General features: G+C 40.5%; 1 protein-coding gene across 3 annotated transcripts in view; it reads left to right on the plus strand.

The window, feature by feature from the left end:
- The window catches only part of PLD2 (phospholipase D2), a 716,894-nt gene that overhangs the window by 434,995 nt on the left and 261,401 nt on the right, over nucleotides 1–20,498 (plus strand). For all 3 annotated transcript variants that reach the window (XM_044077075.1, XM_044077076.1, XM_044077077.1), the window contains exon 12: nucleotides 14,646–14,724. In XM_044077075.1, the coding sequence (XP_043933010.1) occupies nucleotides 14,646–14,724 (79 nt within the window). The remainder of the gene's footprint in view (nucleotides 1–14,645; nucleotides 14,725–20,498) is intronic.

The raw sequence follows: 20,498 nt of genomic DNA on the forward strand, positions 1-20,498 counted from the left end.
ATCTGCACTGTTCACAGGTGAGTGAGACATAGTGCAAGGTTTTGAGGGTGTGCAAAGGTACTGATAACCAAATGTCCTGTCTTTTAAGTTTATCAAAACTAAATATGAACAGTGATAATTTGCTGGTTTAGAGCTGTTCAGGTATGTTCATGGTTGTAAAAAAAAAAAAAGAAACACAAACTATATCTTGTAAGAGCAAAGAAGAGGGGGTGAGGTGAAAAAAGGCTGGATGGGGCTAGAAAACACGTCTGCAGCATGCATGTTATACTTTAGAACAGCTGCGTTTTTAAGGGGACAGTGTAATATCTAACCAATGCTCTTTATAATGTGAATATGGCTGGACAGCCTTCATCATGTGGAATAAAGTGGGGATCAGCCAGACAGTTTTACTGGAGCCTGAAATTAATGTTTTGAGCCACTGTGTGACAGTGTTTCCCAATACTAATGAGGGTTTCTCCTGGGTCCCCCCTATTTAGACCATGCTGAGACATCACAACGAGAGCTATATATCACATAATCATGTTCAATAAAGGGCAATACAAATTAAAAATCTTTTTCATAGGTTCATACTAGGCTAACTGCCCTTGCGAGCCATTGGAAGCCTAGCCAATTATCCCTTGTGAGACTCAAACCCTGAACCTTGTGTTGGTAAAGCAAACACCTTAACCATTAGGCCATCCTCCCAACCATTGTACAATAAATACACAGTACTTAGTTTGTACATCACCCTAAGCAGTGTGTTTTATCATTTTTCTGCCATTTCTTATTCAGCTAGTTTGTCACACTGGTTTAAGACTATAGCTGATCTGCTTATATCTTACAGCAGTGCTGGGGTGGATTTCCGCAGATTGTGTTTGCCTACTGACATTGAGTAAGTTAGTTATGCAGAAAGTGTCCCTGGGCTGCTCCTGGAAAAGGCCCATATAAGACAGTAGCTTGTTCTGTATGACAAACCATTTTTTTAACACGAGGATGTCTTTATATGGGTGTTCCTTTTAATGTGCTCATTGTTTTTCAGAAGCTTCTTTACCTAGTGCACCAGAGTATTTTTTTTTTTTGCCTTTGCTTTTTCTTTCATTGACTTGTTCTTCTTGGTGGAGAACTGCTTTGCCTTCATACCATGTTTTAACTGTGTATCCCAACAAACTTGCAAGATGCCTCAGTCTAAATGACATCTTTTTATTTATTTTCTTTTATTAGCTCTGGTCTCCAAGACAAAAGAGTATTCTGATGTTTGTAACTTTGTTTATTTAAGGATGAGTTAAGAAACAATTGTGGATAATTGTTTTTATTTGTTTTGTTTTTATGTAACTGGCTTCTTCTCTCTCTTATTCACATCCTTTCTGTGTTATAGATGTGAGTATTCCTTCACTGAAGCAAAAGAAATATTAACCATATTCCCTTATTAAATAACATAACCATAAATCTATATCTGATATCTTACAGCTTATACAAAACAAACTTTAAACAGTACAGAATAGGGAGAGGAACAGAAAAGGCAAAATAATTCCACACAGGATATGATAGGAAGTCCAAAATGTGTTGTGGAAAGAAAACACAGCAGTAGCTTTTGTTACAAAACAAAACTGGGCCATAATGGCTGATGCTCATACCCATTCAGTCAGGATGCAAGTTTCTCTTTTATCCTTATTTCTTGTGTCTTTCACCCTCTGCAGCGACTTCTGTGTGCCTTATTGTGTATATTGCCCCCCATAATCCCTTTTTCTTTGGACATTCATGCCCTATGTCTATATATTTTCCCATCTTTTGAGCGCTTTTGACATTTTTTGCTGAGTATCCATCACATGCCCCTCCCTGTAGGTCAAACTCCACATTCACAAATGCAGAATGTTAAGTCCTTAACCTTGCAGTTAGTAATTGCAAGTGTGTCAAAACTTCAAAATTCCAAATTTTCCAGTAGTGCGTCTGTGTGTATGTGTGTGTGTGTTACTTGTGCTGCCTGGAGTTAGGATAAGGGATTAAGGATAGCATAACAGCATTATGATTAGGATTAGATTTGCAGTTAGGGCTAGAACTAGGTAAGGTTAACGTTAGCCTACATAAAAGTAAGGTGGTACAGGAGGCAAGTCTACAAACCCTTACTCAACCTTATCATAACCATGTCACTAACCATAAGACTATGCAGATGGCTTATTTTCAAATAATTTTAGCACCAAGTTATTACATTTTGATATGTTTACAATTCATTTTTTATACTTGGATTTCAAAGCAAGTGCATTCTGTCAATTTGCAGACACTCTGACATATGCCTTGTGGTACTGGTATTTCTTTCAAAAGTTCATTATGGTACTTTTGCCTTCCACATGGTTGGTAGTAGTATTAGGGTGATTTTAAATGTTTTTTGTCACATACTTCTAAATGCCTTTTGCTAAATGCCATTATAGTTTTGTTCACTTTGCTCTCTCACTAGTGTGTACCTGCTTAATACTTCTGATTAGGTGATTGTTTCCAAGTCTCAATAACAAATGTTTTCCCTATCACCTGACAGTGGTACTGGAGTGTCTTCTTAGGACTTTGACACTGATTGTGTTTGATACATGTTAGTGGCCCCACAATGTTGTCACAGTATTTGACACGAGTGGTCCCCTGGTATGTTCCTAGTATTCCTTAGCATTCTTGTACCGACACACCCCAGTGGTGTAGAGTGTGATCATGAGGCTTCCTAATATGCAGCTGCCTGTAACAGTGCTGGAATTTGATTACCAAACTCCACAACATGCTTGTCCCTATCAAGGCGAAATTCTTGGCTAGGCTTATAAGGGCCTCCGGGCCAATAGCCTAGTGTCATCCTATGAACCTATAAGTCCAGTTCAGAATCTCAAAGCATTAATTGCCAAAGCTTGACTTATTGTGGAAAATCGTTCCTTTGTTTGGGGACACTGGGACCCCCACACGCCTGCTACTACTGCTACTTAAGTCCAGTATTTTAAAGTTGTTTATGTGTTCAAATATTTTAAATTCTGTGTACATCAGCTCCATTTCAGGACTTTCCTTTTAACCACATTGCAGTTTTTACTGTGTTTTAGTTTGAGATTATTGATTTTGCATTTAAACCGCAAGATTATGAAATTAATTGGTTGCTGACTTATGTTTATGTTGCTGCAGTTTGTTTACAACGGTTCTCAACATGGTTTGTTCTGCACCATGGAGCTTGGATTTGTTCACAAGACACCTTAGACTAGTGGGAATGTACTTGTTCACAAAGCTCAAAAAAAAAAAAAAAGTAATGTCCGTGGTATCCCCGAAGTCTCAAAGCAATCCACTAAACAAGTATAGTGGGTCCAAAAACAAAACAGTGCAAGAAACTTCTCTGTGTGGAAGATTTTCAGTCCATATATCTCTAGTTCTTCTTCTTCTTTCGGCTTTTCCCGGTTAGGGGTCACCACAGCAGATCACCTGTCCGCTCATGATTGGCAGTGGAGTTTTACAGTGTCGAGTTGCCAGCCCGGCGCCCAACCTTCCAAAGAAGGCACACACACACATGCACTCACACCTAGGGCCAATTTAGAGTGTTCAATCCACCTGCAGCATGTCTTTGGGATGTGGGAGGAAACCGGAGCACCCGGAGGAAACCCACGCCACCACAGGGAGGACATGCAGACTCCACACAAAAGGCACCCCAGCCGAGGATCGAATCAGAGAACTTCTTGCTGTGAGGTGACAATGCTAACCACTGTCACTGTATATTTATCAGGTCAGATAATAGTAGTAGTAGAAGTAGTGAACTTAAACTCATCTTAAGTCAGAAAAAAATAATAAAAAATATATAATTGTACAGAATTACGAAGTATTCGAAAGTAATCCAAGCAAGGCAGGCAGTCTATTTCCAGTCGAAAATCCTTTATTAAGTACACAGACAAGCGATCCAAGTAAAACAAAAATAGAGTAATAGTTTCCTCACAAGCTTTCTAAATATATATAAATAATTTTTGTCAGGCAAGGGAGTGGTTTATTGTGCTGTAAAACAAAGTGTTATTGGTACACATGTTAAATTCATATGCCTTCTCCCATCAGTGTGACATTCGGGCTGTTCCTGCCCTAATTAGTAGCTGTCATAATAATATAACTCTTATGTACTATAAATAAAATTTATAATGATGTGGTACCTCTTATTTAACCAGATTATTAAGTCTATGATTTTTATCTAAGACAATATACTACATGGCTGGAAATATATCAACCTTAGTCCATTTGGCAATCAAAAAATATATATAAATATATACATACACACACTGCATGTAAAAAATCAATTGTAAAAAGTAATAAGTTAACCCTCGTTGGTTTTCTGAATAGATCAGTGGTGATTCTGTTGTTGTTGGTGTCCTTGGAAATCTGCATATCTAAGAAAGTGGTTGAAGTATAGCTATGGGAAGAGGTAAACTTCAGGAAGAGGTTGTTTGACTGAGGTAAAAGATATGCAGCATATCACATGCTATTTACGTTTTATTGATGAAATCTTTATTGTGTGGGAAGGTGACACCTTCCAGCTTGGAGATTTTATCACTTACCTCAGTCATACAACTCCCTTCCTGAAGTTTACCTCTTCCCATAGCTATACTTCAACCACTTTCGAACACTTAGTAATTCTGTACAATTATATATTTTTTATTATATTTTTTTTTACTTAAGATGAGTTTATGTTCACTACTTCTACTACTATTGTCTGATCTGATAAATATACAGTGATTAACTAGAGATATATGGACTGAAAATCTTCCACACAGAGAAGTTTCTTACACTGTTTTCTTCACAAAGCTCCCTAACATGCTTGTGTATTGATGTTAGTGGTGGTAAGATTTGCATACAAAGCTTTTTGCTGGCGTCAGCCTGTAACAAACATGTAATTCCAGATTGTTCTCCAAGTTGCCCATCATACGTGATAGTGCAGTTAAATTTTATGTCCGTACATTCACAGCTGCAGTATTCATAATTTATGAGATTCCTTGCCATTGTAGCACACAAAAGTGCCACCAGTACTAAACGTTTTACAGGGAAACAGCTCCAGTACTTATTATTAATGCCCACCCCTCCAGGCATGTCTAAAGGTCAGTTCCCTGTGCTTTCTCCTATTAACCTGGTGAAGTTGGCCATCCTGAGGCAATTTAGCAACTGCCTCATGTACACTGACAGCCCTCTCCTCTTACCTCCCAACACTCAGGCTTGCGAGAGATGCACTTATATATCCAAACTGGAAGCCACGCACTTTCCAGCCAAGACTGGAATAGCTGTTCAAGAGGAGAAGATCAACACTTGCACCACACCACATGGAACACATAGCCCTCCAGAACACACACCAGCACTGCCTTGACATAAAAACACAAACCACACACCCACCTTCGCGGAGGGTCTCAATAAAAATCTGCCCAAACAGCAGAGACCTCCAAAGCAGAAACGTACTCAACCACCACAACACAACACTAATCACAAGATATATAACTCTCCTAAACAGTGTGCCACTCAACCAAAGCCCCTAAGGCAAAACAGCATGCCCAACACACTAGTCACAGGTGACTCGATAGTGAGGAACACTGATGTCCAACTCACAAGGCTGAATAAGGAGAAAGTAAGTCAGCTGCCTATCAGGTGCCAGGATCCGCCACATAACGCACGCACTCAGGTCCCTCAACAACAGGTACAAATATGACTCTGTCATTGTACATGTGGGTGTGAATGATCTGAAACGTACCTCCCTGGACTACATGAAAATGAGACATGGAGGAGCCCTCAGATTATGTAGCCCAGGCAGGTATGACCCTAGCCCTGAGCAGCATCCTACCATCACCCAGAATGATACCACAGTACAAGCAGAAAATGAATGATTTCAACAATTGGCTAAATTTCTGGTGTCATTCTAAGGAGGTCCAGTATCTCTCTGCCTGGGATGACATGATTGACAGACCTTGATGCTTTGCCAGAGATGGCCTGCATCTGTCACCCCTGGGCTTCTGGATACTGGCCAAGGCTCTTGCCATCCCTGTAGTGCCTTTTTTAGGTGGTGTTCCAAAGACCAAATTACCACCGTAACAGCTACAAACAAATGCAATCTGAGGGTCATGCTGCTCAATGCTAGAAGTGTAAATCCCAAAATGCACTCTCGATCTCAAAATGCACTTAAAGTGGATAACATTGACATTTGTGCTGTAACAGAGACCTGGTTCAAGACAGCAGAAAGCACCCCTGCACTACCAGGCTATAACTCATTCCACATCTTTCGGCCCTGGAACTTGGTCTGAAGCTCCAAAGGCGGTGCTATTTCTATATTCATAAAGGATGTGCACACCTCCAGACTGGTAGCCCAGCGTAACGCATCAGAGATACTTCAGGTGCAGCTAACATTGGGTAAGACAGCGATTCAGGTTGTTACCTGCTATAGGTCCCCAACCATGTTCCAAGACTCACACTCCACATTCCTAAGCACCCTGGAGAATATTAGGGTCCAACTTAACACTCTCATACTGGGCGACTTCAACTACCCTTCCATTAACTGGGAAAACTACTCATGTACCAATGTACTTCCCAATGTTTCCTGGAATTCATTAATTCCAGTGCCCTGGACCAGCTCGTTCTTACCCCCATTAGAGGTAGCAACATCCTTGACCTGGTCATTACTAATATGGACGACCATTGCTCTACACCAATAGTCAACTCCTCCCTGGTTAGATCCAACCACAGACTAATCACCTTGGAAATCCACGTCCCTCCTACCCCCCCCCCCCCAAAGGTAACCACCATGAAAAACTTCTCCAAAGCTAACTTTGGGCTCCTAAAACCAGAGGTAGATAACTTCACATCATCCATACAAATGGAGAATAGTTGCATGAGCATAACCACCAAATCATACACCAATGTACTGTATGAACACGTACACAAATGCATGGATCTCGCCATACCCACTAGAACCAAGACGCTCTCCTCCAAAAAAAGGAAGCCAATCTCATGGTCTCCTGCCATAAACAAACTCTACAACAGAAGGAGGAAACTGATGTAGAATAAGGTGAAGTCCCAAGACTGGAAAAACTCTGTTATCAGCCTCAACAAAAAGTTGAGATCCCTCATCAAATCCTCTAAAGCTAGCTATGAAAACAGAATTGCAGCAAATAGTAAAGACAACCACAAGGCCTTCTGTAGTTCTGTAAAGAATTTCAATGGCAATACCCAGATTTGCTCTGAGCTACTGCACAATGGTACCTCCTATACCGAACCAACAGATGTTGCCAGTATACTGGACGACAAATTCAGTGCCATCTTTACCCCTTTCTCCCCCTTCAAAGGACCGATCACAATACCAGTAGATTGCCAGGCACCCAGTATTACTGCTGCACAGGTTAAAACAGCACTGTCCAAGGCCAAGAATACAGCTTCTATGGGACCTGACAACATCCCTGGCTGTGTTCTACATGAACTACAGAGTGAAATGGCACCTCACCTGTGTGCCCTGTTCAGTCACAGCCTCACCTCAGGCTTTGTCCCTACTGAATGGCGCACTGCTACAGACATCCCTCTCCATAAAGGAGGAGTGACTACAGACTCTGGGAACTATCGTCCCATTAGCCTGATGAGTCTGATATGCAAAGCTATGGAGCACATCATCATGGACCTAATAAACAAATCTCCAAACTCTGGATCCCACACAGTTTGTTTTTTTGAAGGGTAAATCATGCCTGCTTGACCTGGTCGATTTCTTTGAGTCAGTCACCAGAGCTGTGGATGAAGGCAAGGTGGTTCATACAGCCTACCTTGATCTGGCCAAGGCCTTTGATAACATTCCCCAATCAGGAATCAGAAAAACTCACTAAGCTAGGCATCAACCCCTATATCACTAGGTGGGTTGCAAACTGGCTCACAGATAGAACCCACAGTGTGAATGTAGCTGACTCCAAATCAGATTGCCGACCAGTCACGAGTAGTGTCCCACAGGGTTCGGTCCTGGGTCCTCTCCTGTTTGGTATCTACTCCTCTGAAGTCCAGGCCAGCACAAAGGGACTCTGGCTGACAAAGTTTGCAGATGATTGCAAGTTGAAAGCTATTATTAGCTACCCAAGTGATGTTGACATCCTACAGAAAGGCCTCACTGAGACCAATGACTGGTGTCAGAACCATGGCCTTAAGCTCTGTGCCAAAAAATGTGTAGTCATCGCCTTTGGGAAAAACCCGGTTCCCATGAATTACCACATCAATGGTAGTCCACTGAACACAGAAGGTATTATAAGAGATCTGGGAACACAGGTTGACAGCAACCTCTCTTTTGACCACCATGTTGCCACTGTGGTCAGAAAGTCCTTCTATGTGGCACAACTTATTACTGAGGGTTTTGCATCCAGGAAGAAAGAGGTCATTGTCTCCCTCTACTCTTCCCTCATTAGGCCAATCATCGAGTACAATGCCCCATTTGGCATGTACCTCACTAGACACCTACAACAAATGGAGAGGCTGCAAAAGTACCTCACAAAGAGGATCCTAGGCCTTAAACACTTGTCCTGTATGGACAGACTCAAAAAAACTCCAGCTATTCTCTGTCTCATATCGCCTACTTAGAGGCAATCTCTGCTTGACTTACAAAGCCTTGTCTGACCCAGCTCTGTTAGAAATGCTAAATCTAAAGAAATCCCAATCCCTTTGCACCACACGCTCCAGAGACCTCAACCTCATTACCACAATCAACAGAACATGCTGGAGGGACAGGTTCATAACCCAGAGACTGCCCATGCTCTGGAGTAGACTTCTCATACATGTCAAACAGAGCACCTCACTGGCCATCTTCAATAGAAATCTTGAAGAGTGGATTTTCTAATTCACCCTAGGGATCACTTTAGTGGCTCTACTCGACAGAGGCACTGGGAACTAAGGTTGGGTGGCATGATGCCAGGGTAATCCGATGGGCTAGGCTTGTAAAGGCTCCAGGGCGATTAGCCTGGTACACACCTATGAACCTATGAAACACATCATCCAGCCAATCTACCAAAGCCTACCATTGCTTTATGGTATGCTGAACATCACCTAATTACTCCTCGTATAGCGTAGGGCATAAAGGTGACGTTCAGGCATACCATCCACAGAATGTCTTTGCCACCAGTCTGAACACTGCTTTTAACTGTTGGCCTGTTTGCCTCTGTCTGTTTTTTTGCCATTTTTTCTGTATGTTGAAATTCCAGTGATTACTCCTGTTTGCTGAAGTACTCACCGTTGCAGATAAGTACCCATTTGAGGTTTTAGTTTTTGTTTTGTTTTCTGGGGGGGTTGTGCTATTTGGGGGTTAATGTCATCCAGGAAGGGTAAATGCCAGTGTGGGAGACAGATTACCCATAAAGACTGCCACGATAAGTGCCTTTTTTGATTAGGGGCTTCTCATGACCATACATCTTGTTCAATTTGTCAGGCATTTCTCCCAAAAACCCTTCGTAGTAGCCTTTCTTCCCTTTCATCGTATCTTGACAACCAACATGTTAAGCTTCTTGCTAAAGATATTCTGAATGGAACTTCCTGCCCTGAGGGTCAGCCGTCGGGGAAGAAGAAGGTGAAAAAGGTAAGACGGAGTATTCCACTGTCCAGCTTTTGCCGGGTGTTTCTCCCTTAGGTTATTACAAACCCAGAGACTCACCTGGTTGTGTTATTGGATTCTTCTGCCACATCTGGATTGGAGGCCGGTAGGGTCTGGCGGGCAGCACATCTATCGAGACTTTGCAGGCATCCATTTCAAGTGTTCAGGGGGAACCATGTTTGATTGTTTCAAAAGGGGCCTGGGGGGGGCTCTGCAATTTCTTCTTAAGGAAGAAGCTTCTACTACAGTTGTGGAATGCTGTTCTGAGTCAGGGCCTTCTCAGTTTTCTAGGATGGACACCCCCATATAAAAGAAACTGAAATCTAAACATGTTTCTTCTGCTCCTAGAGATCCACATAAAGTGAGTGGCAGGCCTTTACTCGGGGATTATTTAATGCTTTACTGTCATTAAGGCCTCCTCAAGAGGTTTCGGTTCCTGCTCCTCATTGGTCCTCTTCTTCACCTAAAAGACCCAGGGAATTGAATTCTTCTGAGGAAGAGATGGATTCTGATGAAGAATCCATTACTTATGCTACCTAGATCCCATCTCCTTTGGCCTACAGGTCTGAGGAAGAGGAATCTAATAGCCAGGTACTCTTTCTGAGGAAATTTCCTTTGGGGACACAATCTTTATGATGATGGAATTTTTTAAGTGGGATTGTGCCCAGGTTTCTGATATCCATAAGAGGTACTATGAGTTACTGCAGATGGAATCTCCTAAACCTGTGGGTACACATCCTGTCTTGGCTGCTTTACTGGATGTTTTTTCCATTGCCTGTAAATCATCTGATTCTATGTCCCCTACTCCTAAGAAATCTGATAGGTTTTATTCGGTGCCTGAGGATTGTTCCTTTTTGTTCACATGTCCTGCTGCTGACCACTCTGCTGTGTCTGTAGCCTTTGATAAGCTGTCTCAGTTGCTTCTTTCATCCAGGTTGCTGCCTTCTGACAAGAACAGCAGAACCATGGACAGGCTGGGTAAGAGGGTTTATACTTCGGTTACCCTAGCTTTTAGGGCTGTTAATTATTAGGTGCATATATCTGGGCATGTGTTGGCTCATCTTTCACGGGCATGTCAGCTTTTTTCTGATCTTCCAAACACTGAAGCAAGTCTTCCGCTCTTTCCTTGCTAGGGACTTCCTCTCAAGTAGTTCATCATTCTATCAAATGTAGTTATGATGCAGTGGATGCCCCTTCTAGGGCTGTTGCTTTTGGTTCAGTACTGAGTTATTCTTGGCTTAGGCTTCAACCTTTACCCGATGATATTAAGGCTAAGTTGATGGATGCTCTTTTGGATAATAAACTTTTATTTGGGGAAGCAGCTGCTAGTTTAAGTCTCTTCAGGACAAGGGGAAGGCCTTGCAGGAGCTTAAACATATCTGTTTCTCCTGTGCCTAAATTCCAGAGAAGCTACCCTTCTGAGCCAGACTTTTTTTGTAGGCAGCCTCGCCCTCCTGCTAAAGGTAAAAAGGGTGGTAAACGGGCTCCTCTTGCTAAGGCCACTCAGGCTGCAGGGGTTCTAAACCCTTCCTTTCCTGACAAACCAGCTGCTGTCTGACTATCCACCTGTTCCCAGCCACATTCCTCTTTCTCTTCGCCTTTCTCTTTCTCTTCCTATTTGGCTTCAAATCACCCAGGATTCTTGGATTCTGTCAGTTACTCATCAGGGGTACTTCATGGTGTGGATTTCCCATCCTCCTTTTATGGGCAATCATCAGCCTCCTTGGGAACAACTTTCTTTTTTCCAGAGGTTCTCCGTGATCTCTTGTCCCAGAGTACTATGGTGCCTCTGTCCCAAAAGGGAAGGGGTTTTATTCAAGAATGTTTCTAGTGCCCAGAAAAGAAGGTACATGGTGACCAATTCTAGACCTCCCTCATCTGAACACTTTTCTGAAGGTGCCTTCCTTTCAGATGTTGTCCCTTCAGATCCTTTTTCCTCTGTTGCTCCCTCAGGCCTTTCTGGTGTCTCTGGATTTCAAGGATGCTTATCTCCATATTCCAATCCATCCTCTTTTCGGGAAGTTTTTGTGTTTTTCTGTTGCTCCCTGACATTTTCAGTTCTGTGCTTTGCCCATTGGCCTTTCTATTGCCCCAAGTGTGTTCACCAAATGCCTCACTCCTGTGATTGCTTTTTGCAGGCTTCAAGGGATCCGTATATTTCCTTACTTGGATGAGCCGCTGATTCAGCCATTCTCTCCAGAGGTCCTTTTGCACAATCTCCATTTTTACCATTTCTGTTCTTCAGAGCCTGGGGTTCACAATAAACTTCAAAAAATCTTCCCTGACCCCTTCTCAAGATCATGTCTTTCTGGGTTGCAGGATTCAGACAGTGCCAGTGCTGGCATCCCTGCCTCCTCCAAAGGCCTTAACTCTCATTTCTTATTTTCAGACTCTTCTTCCCCTGGTCTCCGTTACATCCAGGGAGTTTCTGAGAGCTGTGGGGTTCATGGCTTCCACCATTCCGATGCTTCCTCTGGCCAAACTCCACATGAGGAAGTTCCAGTGGTTTCTGAAACTGGTATGGCTTCAACATGCGCATCCTCTAGATTTTATAGTTCCTCTTCTCCCTTGTCTCAAGAAGAAACTTCTATGGTAGATTCAGCAGTTGTCTCTGAATCCATGGCTCTCTTTTCATCCTCCTCTTCCCTCTCAGGGTCGGTACACAGAAGCTTCAGATGTGGGATGGGAACCAACATTTGGCTCCCTGAAGGTTCAGGGAGTATGGTCGCCACATCCAGCCAAAGGAGCACATCAGCATCAAAGAGATGACAGTTCTTATGCTTGCTCTTCAGGCCTTTCATCCTCTTTTTCTCTCCGGAGCCTCTCAAGGTATTCACAGACAATGCCAGAGTTATGTGGTATATCAACAAACAGGGAGGAACAAGATCTTACCTTCTTTTCCAGTTGGCACTTCTGGTATGGGATCTGGCTGTCAAATGACTCTTCAGGCAGTTTATATTCCTTCAGATCAGATCATTGTGGCAGACACTCTGAGCAGGTCCTTCACTGAATTCCACGAATGGATGCTTCACAGTGAAATGTTTCTGGACATTGTTTACCAGTGGGGTACTCCTCAAGTAGATCTCTTTGCCTCCCCTGCTTTGACTTCAAAATAGTGGAGGCACTCAGACTGTTCACAAGTTCCACTGGTAGTCCTTGCATTTGCTATATACTGGATATGCTGGAGTTGTTCACAAGATTCGCTAGTAAATCCCTGTGGTGAGCACACAGTAGTGCTGCTGAGAATTGATTGCCATGCCCGTCACATGCTGGCTGGTCTGGTATTGCTTCACGCATGTTCTTTACAATGTTTATGCCTGCTACATGGTTATAGTGCTGATGTTTGCTCATAGGGTTCTCAAATGTGTTAAATTAGTTTTATTGAATTCTATGTTTTATACCTGTTCATTCACTTTTGCTATTATTAAAGTGCATTTGTTAGCTTGTATTATATTCTACAGCTGTGTTTATCTTGTATGCTTGTTTTGCCTTAAAATGTCCACATTTTCTATATGTATTGTGTATTCTTTAGAGTTAACTAGCCACATTGGTGTGTGTCTTCTTGTAAGTCTTTAAAATCATATCCCTCAACCTCTTCTCACAAGAAATCTAGACAAAGGCAAAAATAATGGGGGAACATAGGCCCAAAATTAGGAACAGATTTTAAATGTTCCTCTTATAAACTTAGAAAGTTGTGTCGATGATATGTTTTGCATTGGCATGCATTTTCTGAAGGATATGAAGTCTGAAGCTTATATGTCTGTCATTGCTTATTCACTTCAGTCCTCAAAGATTTTCCAGAAAAACGCAAATTTTGAGAAACAGAGCAAAAACATGAGGCAAAAATCTAGACATTCTGCAAATGTCTAGACAATTGAGAGGTGTGTACTCCTCCTCACCATACCTCTCAACTGTACATATTTTCGCAGAATGTCCAGATTTTTGCCTCATATTTTGGTCCATTTTTCATAAAGTTCTGGTTTTATGGCAAATCCGTAACAAATCATTAAAGACTGAAGTTAGAAAATAATGACAGACGTTTGAATCTCAGACTTCGTACCACTCAGAAAATTAATGCTAATGCAAAACCTGTTATTCTATCAACTTTCTAAGTTTGTAAGAGCAATATTTAAAAATTGTCCATCTTTTTGGACCATTGTCCCACTTTTATTTATGGCTTTGTCCAGATTTCTTGCTCTAAGAGGTTGAGAGGTATGCGAGTCCTCACTGCAGAATATGCATAGTTTTCTCTTATCTTTCTGTATCCTCTCTCTGCTCTTTTGGTCTTTTGCTTGGGGTGTCTTTTAATATATAGGTTTTGTTATTGGAGCTTTTTCCCCCCAAGATTTGATTAAAAATGAGCTACACACTTTACAGATGTAAATAAGTATGTAATTGAGTTGTGAAGGTTAAGGAACATCCTACCTATTCAGATTAGGAATGTTAGTAGTAGCTCAGCCTTCAAAATAGCATTTGATTCCCATGTGAGTCCTAAAAATGTATTCTGGCAGTGTGGGCATGGAAGCTCCTTGATGAAAAATACTGAGGGTGAATTACTGAGAACCTACTTTACAAAACTGTACAAGCAAACATAGACATTTCTTTTAATATGTGGTTATGAATAAGTTATTTTAATAGCACATAAATATTTAGCCATGGTGAGTCATGTCAAGGGCTATATAGACCAGTTATATCTTTATTACAAAATTGGTTTGGAGTAGTACTTACAGTGAAACATTTAATACAGGAGTGTAGTGTAAGTGCTTAATATCCAGCACCACCACACAGAAGGATTGAGTCATGAGGCCTTCTGTAAAAAGGGTAAACATATTTAAAGCTGGTTTACTGATTGCTGGCATTCTTTAGTTCTTTAATGAGGACTTTGAACTTGAAACCATATTTAGAATATAGAGTGAGCTGTGCTGTAAATGTTGATCATGATGAAAATGGATCTTGGACAGATGGGCAGCACAGTTAGAGAATTGGAAGCACTTAGCCTGTGTTCTTTTGCTTAAATCCTCCCAGTAATGCTTCTTCCTCTTTCTTCACAAACTCCTCTGTCATGTGATTTCTCATTTTAATCCAGGCTCAGCCCAGAAGTGTTTTTGAAAAGACCAGCTAAGGACACAGAGTGGCAGTTGGACCTAGTTCTGAAAAGGAAAGCTGTAAGTATGCCTGTTGTGTTCCTAGGTTCTCGTTAAGAATTATATTGTTAAGACTTCTAAATAACTGATGTTATTTAAGCCTGACTTGTCTCTCACAACTAATTTCCAGTGTTTTGTATGTTACACCAAAACAGTATGTCAGCTGGGAAATGAGAATTTTGCATGCATTCAATACAAAGGGAGAAAACATGGGAGGGTATCTGATTTATACAGTATTATACTGCTGATGTATTTTGAACTCATGTCAAGAGATCGTGTTAGTAATAAAGCACTCTCATGGGAAATTGTCTTGTAATTAATAAGTTTGAAAATAAAAAGGAAATTGTCTTGTGGGACATGTCCCTCAATCAGCACTACTCTGTACACAGTTAATCTCCTCACCAAAACAATGAAAAACAGTATTTCTATTCCCCATACTTCAAATGTTACTTCCATTTACACTGCCACCTTGATGGTTACTGCTGTGTTTTTACTTCCAATAAATATGTGTATAACATCTGTATGAGAGTGTAAAACAAATCAGAGGCCTAGGTAATATAGTTTGTTCAACATTTATCTGTAAACAATATGCATTGGAGATGAAAACAAAAGCAGTGACAGATGGGTTCAGTTTACGACCATGTATTATTGAGATATCCACTTACTCTCAAAGCCCTGTATAGTTCAACAGTAATACCTATCACTAAGTATAACTTATGTTCACTCTCTACTGGAGAGAGAAACTATTATAAGGAGTAGACAGACGTACAAAGAGAATCAGTGCGATCAAAGATCTTACTCAGAGGGACTTCCAAGATGGCTGCACACTGAGCAACAGTTCAGTTTCAGCTCTCAATATATGAAAACAGAAACTGGGGGAAAAAATAACAGTGCCATTGAAACTTTTTTTGGGGGGAGGGGGGTAAAATTCAGTTACTGACGAAAACCTGAAAGAAAATCAACCAGAAAATGTGAAGAGAAAATACTACAGCTGTTCAGCAAGTAGCAGTTGAAGCTTCAGCTTTGGTTCAAGAGATGACTTCCAGTAATCTAAAGGAAAAAAATAAAACAGATTTACTCAGAAGTGATTAAAATAAATGAAACATTGAAGAAAGATATCAACTCAAATTACAAAAGGCTGAACAAATAGAATACGCTTTAACTAGCTGTTCGGATGAACTGATAAAACTGCAAGCATCAGAGGTAGAAATGAAGAAAACAGAGTGCATAGAGAAAACTTGAGATTTTCTGCTGTACCATTAAAACTAGAAGGAGCAGATTATTAATTTTATGAAAGCACAAATAAGCAACTGGACTTGTGTTCCACAACAGGATTTGTTATTCAAAAGAGCATATTGAGTGTATGCTCCATAACTGGCCATGAGAAAGCAGACAAGACATATATTAGTAAAGATGCAATCATACCAGCAGAAAGAGTTGATCCTGACAAAACTGTGGCAGAAGAATGAAGTATTAAAACTGGAGAAAGCAGAGTGTTTGTAGAAAATGATTTTTCACTTTACATCAGGCAGAACAAAAGCAGATTTATTCCAGCAATCTGGGAATGTCGAGAGGCAGGTGTGAGATTCGATTTGCTTTATTCAGCTGACTTCAGAGTATTTTTTTCCTGGAAGATCAAAATTCATTTTTTTATGCAGAACAGGCTAAGGAGGAAATACGAAAGTTTATCCAACAAAAGACAAGCCATCAAACAGAAGTGGACTCAGTTTCTCATTCCTCTGACAGTAAGGTTTGCAGAGACTTTGCCTGGGAAACCTTTTCTAACGTTCCAAAGGAAAATGCTTGGAAGACAGAAAGAAACATGACTTGACTAGAAGAATCTGCAGTACCTTGGACTTGAACCAGAGTCTGGTGTTGGGAGATGGAGATGAACAGGAAGAAGACCAGCTGCTCTGAAATTTGTAAATAAATGAAAGACTATAAAGAATCTTATCTTATTTGTTAAATATGGTTTTGCAATAAAAAGTGGTTGAAAAACACTGAACTTTTCTTGACTTTGTTAAACTTGTAGGTGGACTGTAAAGCATGCATCCCAATTTATATCATTAATATTAAAAAGACACTAATGGGGGAAACTAACTGTAAGTAAAACAATTACTATTCGTAGTATTCATATAAAACATTTTCATGATATATAAACTGCATGCTATATACAGTAAAACAATTTTGTGTATTGTGTAGTCAGGGTATTTTAAATGTGGTAGGGAGTCTTTTTAGTGACTGTTCTATCTGTTAAAGATATTAAAGTATGCAAATACTGTTTAGTTGTAAGAAATAGGTTTTACACATTAACAAGGAAGAAAAATGGGAAATATGTTTTACACATTAACAAGGAAGAAAAACGGGAGAAAAGAGCATGTTTAGTGTTCATGTGCTGTCATCTTGAGCTGCTGGGGTAAGAGCAGGGTGTAAAAGTTCACTGACTATATTATATGTAGAATTAGGATATTGTCTTCTTTTATTTTACAAGGGTGAATGTCTAGATTACTACCTTTGTCCTAAGCTATAAACATGTGATTTTGAAAGCATGTAGGCTTTAAAATAAGGCAAATAATGAAAGACATGAAAATGCTAAGCTTCTTACAGCTGGGAAGATATTGGCTTGTTTGCTTTTCCACTGGCAAATGTTTAGTGGAGTCTAGATGTCTGCAGCTGAGGGCAGCTGTACATTCTTTTCTGATTGAAATTTACAGAGACTAATTTCTGAGTACATTTACATAGAGAGAAGGTGTCTGCAGGTACAAGCAGCTGATCTTGAGAATCATGAGTATTCTTTGCTGAGGGAAATGCAAAATTAACAGGTACAATGGTAAGCAGTTCAGTGAAAAAATAAGTTTGAAATTATGGGAAATAAATAAGCAAGAACAACCTCCCTAGCAGCCTTAATACTTTAATGCAGTTAGTAGAACAGTGTATGGTTTAGTTTTATTTAAAGACAGCCAGTGCTCTTTTTCTTAGGGCTAAAAGTTTATCATTTCTGAAAGCATACAAGCTGTTTTTCTTATGTAAGAGGGGAAGAGAGATAAGAAAACAGACAGCAGTCAGTTTAAGTGGAACCTTAATTTTATGTTAGATAATGCCTATAGGTGCAGCCATCAATTTGGGGCAGTTGTTCCCTTCTGGAGGGTTAGACTTCATGGTTTGAAGATGTATATAGTTTTGTGTGCTTGTTCCAAGTTAATATGGGATGGGGGTGTTTTGTATTTATTTTTTTATTGGTGTTTATTGAAAATAAATTATACAGTGTTCCAAAAAACTAATGAATGGCCCTGACTGAAATGTGAAATTATAGAATCTTTATTATTCATTGAGTAATATTACCAAAACCCAGATTGCACAATTTTAAGTGCATTACTTCAGGACTCCTGTCTGTAAGGGCTTGGCCAGATCTAACAGCCTACTCTGTATTATTACAGTGGTATGTGGGGTAAAGGAGAGGTAGAAATTTCTAAAAAGCTTTAAAATTACAGCAGAAAGTAAAGCTACCCTGTTGGTTGGCTACTGAGCCTGAACCATGGTGCTAGTCTGAGCATTATTACCTTACCAAATTATCAGATGCAAAACCTGCCATTTCTGGTTCTGTTCAGAAAGGCCCATTATATAAAAGCAATAAGGAATACCATATCAAGGAGTAGTAAAGCACGTAACATGCTTTGAAGGAGCTGTGTTCCTACACAGTACCATATGTTTCACTGTTTTTTTTTTTTTAATTAAGAGACACTGACTGATGGCAGATCAGCTAATGTGTACATTTCCTTGCTGAATTTTTGAATAAGCAGCAGATCCTGTTTAATTTGTGGAATAACAGTTAAGGTGTTTAACTCACAAACACAAGGTACAGGGTTGGATTTGGTCACTGTCTAGACATTAGCTAGGCATGTAATATTCTGCAGAAAGTTGGGGGCTGGCATAATGGTTGAGATATTTACCTTAGAGACAAAAGGTATAGTGTTCAGTTCTCACCTGAGGGGAAGCATGGCTAACCTTAAAAAGGCTCCCTGCGGTCATTAGCCTACTAATTACCTCATGAATCTATGATTCTTGGAGTTGACCCTAAGGTGATAACAGAGGTAAAACCTGGGACACAAATAAACATAGAAATCAGTAGTAAATGAAGTCTACATAGAAGAAAGGATAGTTACAGTTACCTGTGCTATAATACAAGGGTCTGTAACATGACCTGTCCTTTTTAATGTCTGTATGGGTCATTACTCTGACCAGTTCTTTTTAATTTCTGTATAAGTGACATTGTAGATGATCTGGAAGGAATGATATGCCTTTTGTAAATAACAGTGCACATAAAGGTTGATATCCTTAAAGTATAGGGTCTATGTTATAATATCAAGCAGAACAAATGTCAAACGGCCGAAATATCGAAAGTGCCGTTCATCGAGTTCTGGTTTGTGGGATTGGAGTGCAGTGAATTTCGGGAATTTTGCCCTTTCCTCACTGTAGTGCGGTCTCGGAGTTGATATATATAATTAGCGGGGGGGGGGGCACAGCCCCCCACAAAACCAAGTTATTTGAATGACACTTTCTATATTTCGGCCGTTCGACATTCGTTCCATTCGATATTATAATATAGACCCAAAGTATAGAAGGGATGAAGATGAAAACTGAAATGAAGGAATAGCCTAAAAGAGGGCAGTTTGTTATTAGCAAAATAATGCATATAGGAGGCATGGATTCAAAAGAGGTATACACACTTTGAAGAAAAATGGCAGCAACAACAAAGAAAATATGTGAGAAACGTCATGTCAGATAATCTAACTGTAAATAAGCAGTGGATGAAAAGCAGCAGTCAAGGCTCCTATGATACTGGGGTGCATAGTAACTGATACAACAAACTGAAAAATAGTTACCTTTCCAGTTGCCTTTATAAAGGGGTATCACCTAGTATACTTTGTACAGTCCTGGAGACGTAATGTTTGCAACTAAGGAAAGGCAGATTGGAAACAGTTCAGAATAAACAAAAATATGCCAAAAGTCATATAAACAGGGACCAGAAGATTATGTAGGTAATGTCTTGATGAAAGGAGATAGGTACATGAATGGAACTTTAAAGTAACTTGATGAAACTTGGGTAAAAGCACAGTTAATCCAGTCAATAAAATGCAAAGGGGGACCTAAAGTAAAAAAAAAAAAAATATATATATATATATATATGGTTCTACCTGACATAATCGAAACCACACAACACCGACAACCACATCACCGACACCACATATTCGACAGTCCATAAACACGAAACCACACATAACCGACAACGAAATAACCGACGGTACACAAACACGAAACCCCATACACTGCACACACCACAATAACAATTAAAAACAAAACACATCCCCATTCCACAAACCACACACACAACACAAGCACACCAAAATCCTTACAAGCCCACACTAAACCTTACCCTAACCCTAAGGTCCGTCACTATCGCACACTTACCTACCCGCTCCTAACCCTAACTCACTTAACCCGCCCTATCGCTCCTAACCCTAACTCACTTAACCCACCCCTATCGCTCCCTAACCCTAACTCACTTAACCCACCCTATCGCTCCCTAACCCTAACTCACTTAACCCACCCCTATCGCTCCCTAACCCTAACTCACTTAACCCACCCCTATCCCCACAGACCGTCAATCTCCACACTTACCTGCCTCGCACCCTAACGTCCGTCACTACCGCATACTCACACAGCCTTTCCCCATGTCGGCATCCTCGGCGTTGGTGTTGTCATCCGTCGTGTCGGTCTTCTGCATTGTCGATGTT

This window comes from Protopterus annectens, chromosome 7.part0 (genome assembly GCF_019279795.1).
Source record: "Protopterus annectens isolate FY-2018-M chromosome 7.part0, PAN1.0, whole genome shotgun sequence".
NCBI classification, from domain to species: Eukaryota; Metazoa; Chordata; order Ceratodontiformes; family Protopteridae; genus Protopterus; species Protopterus annectens.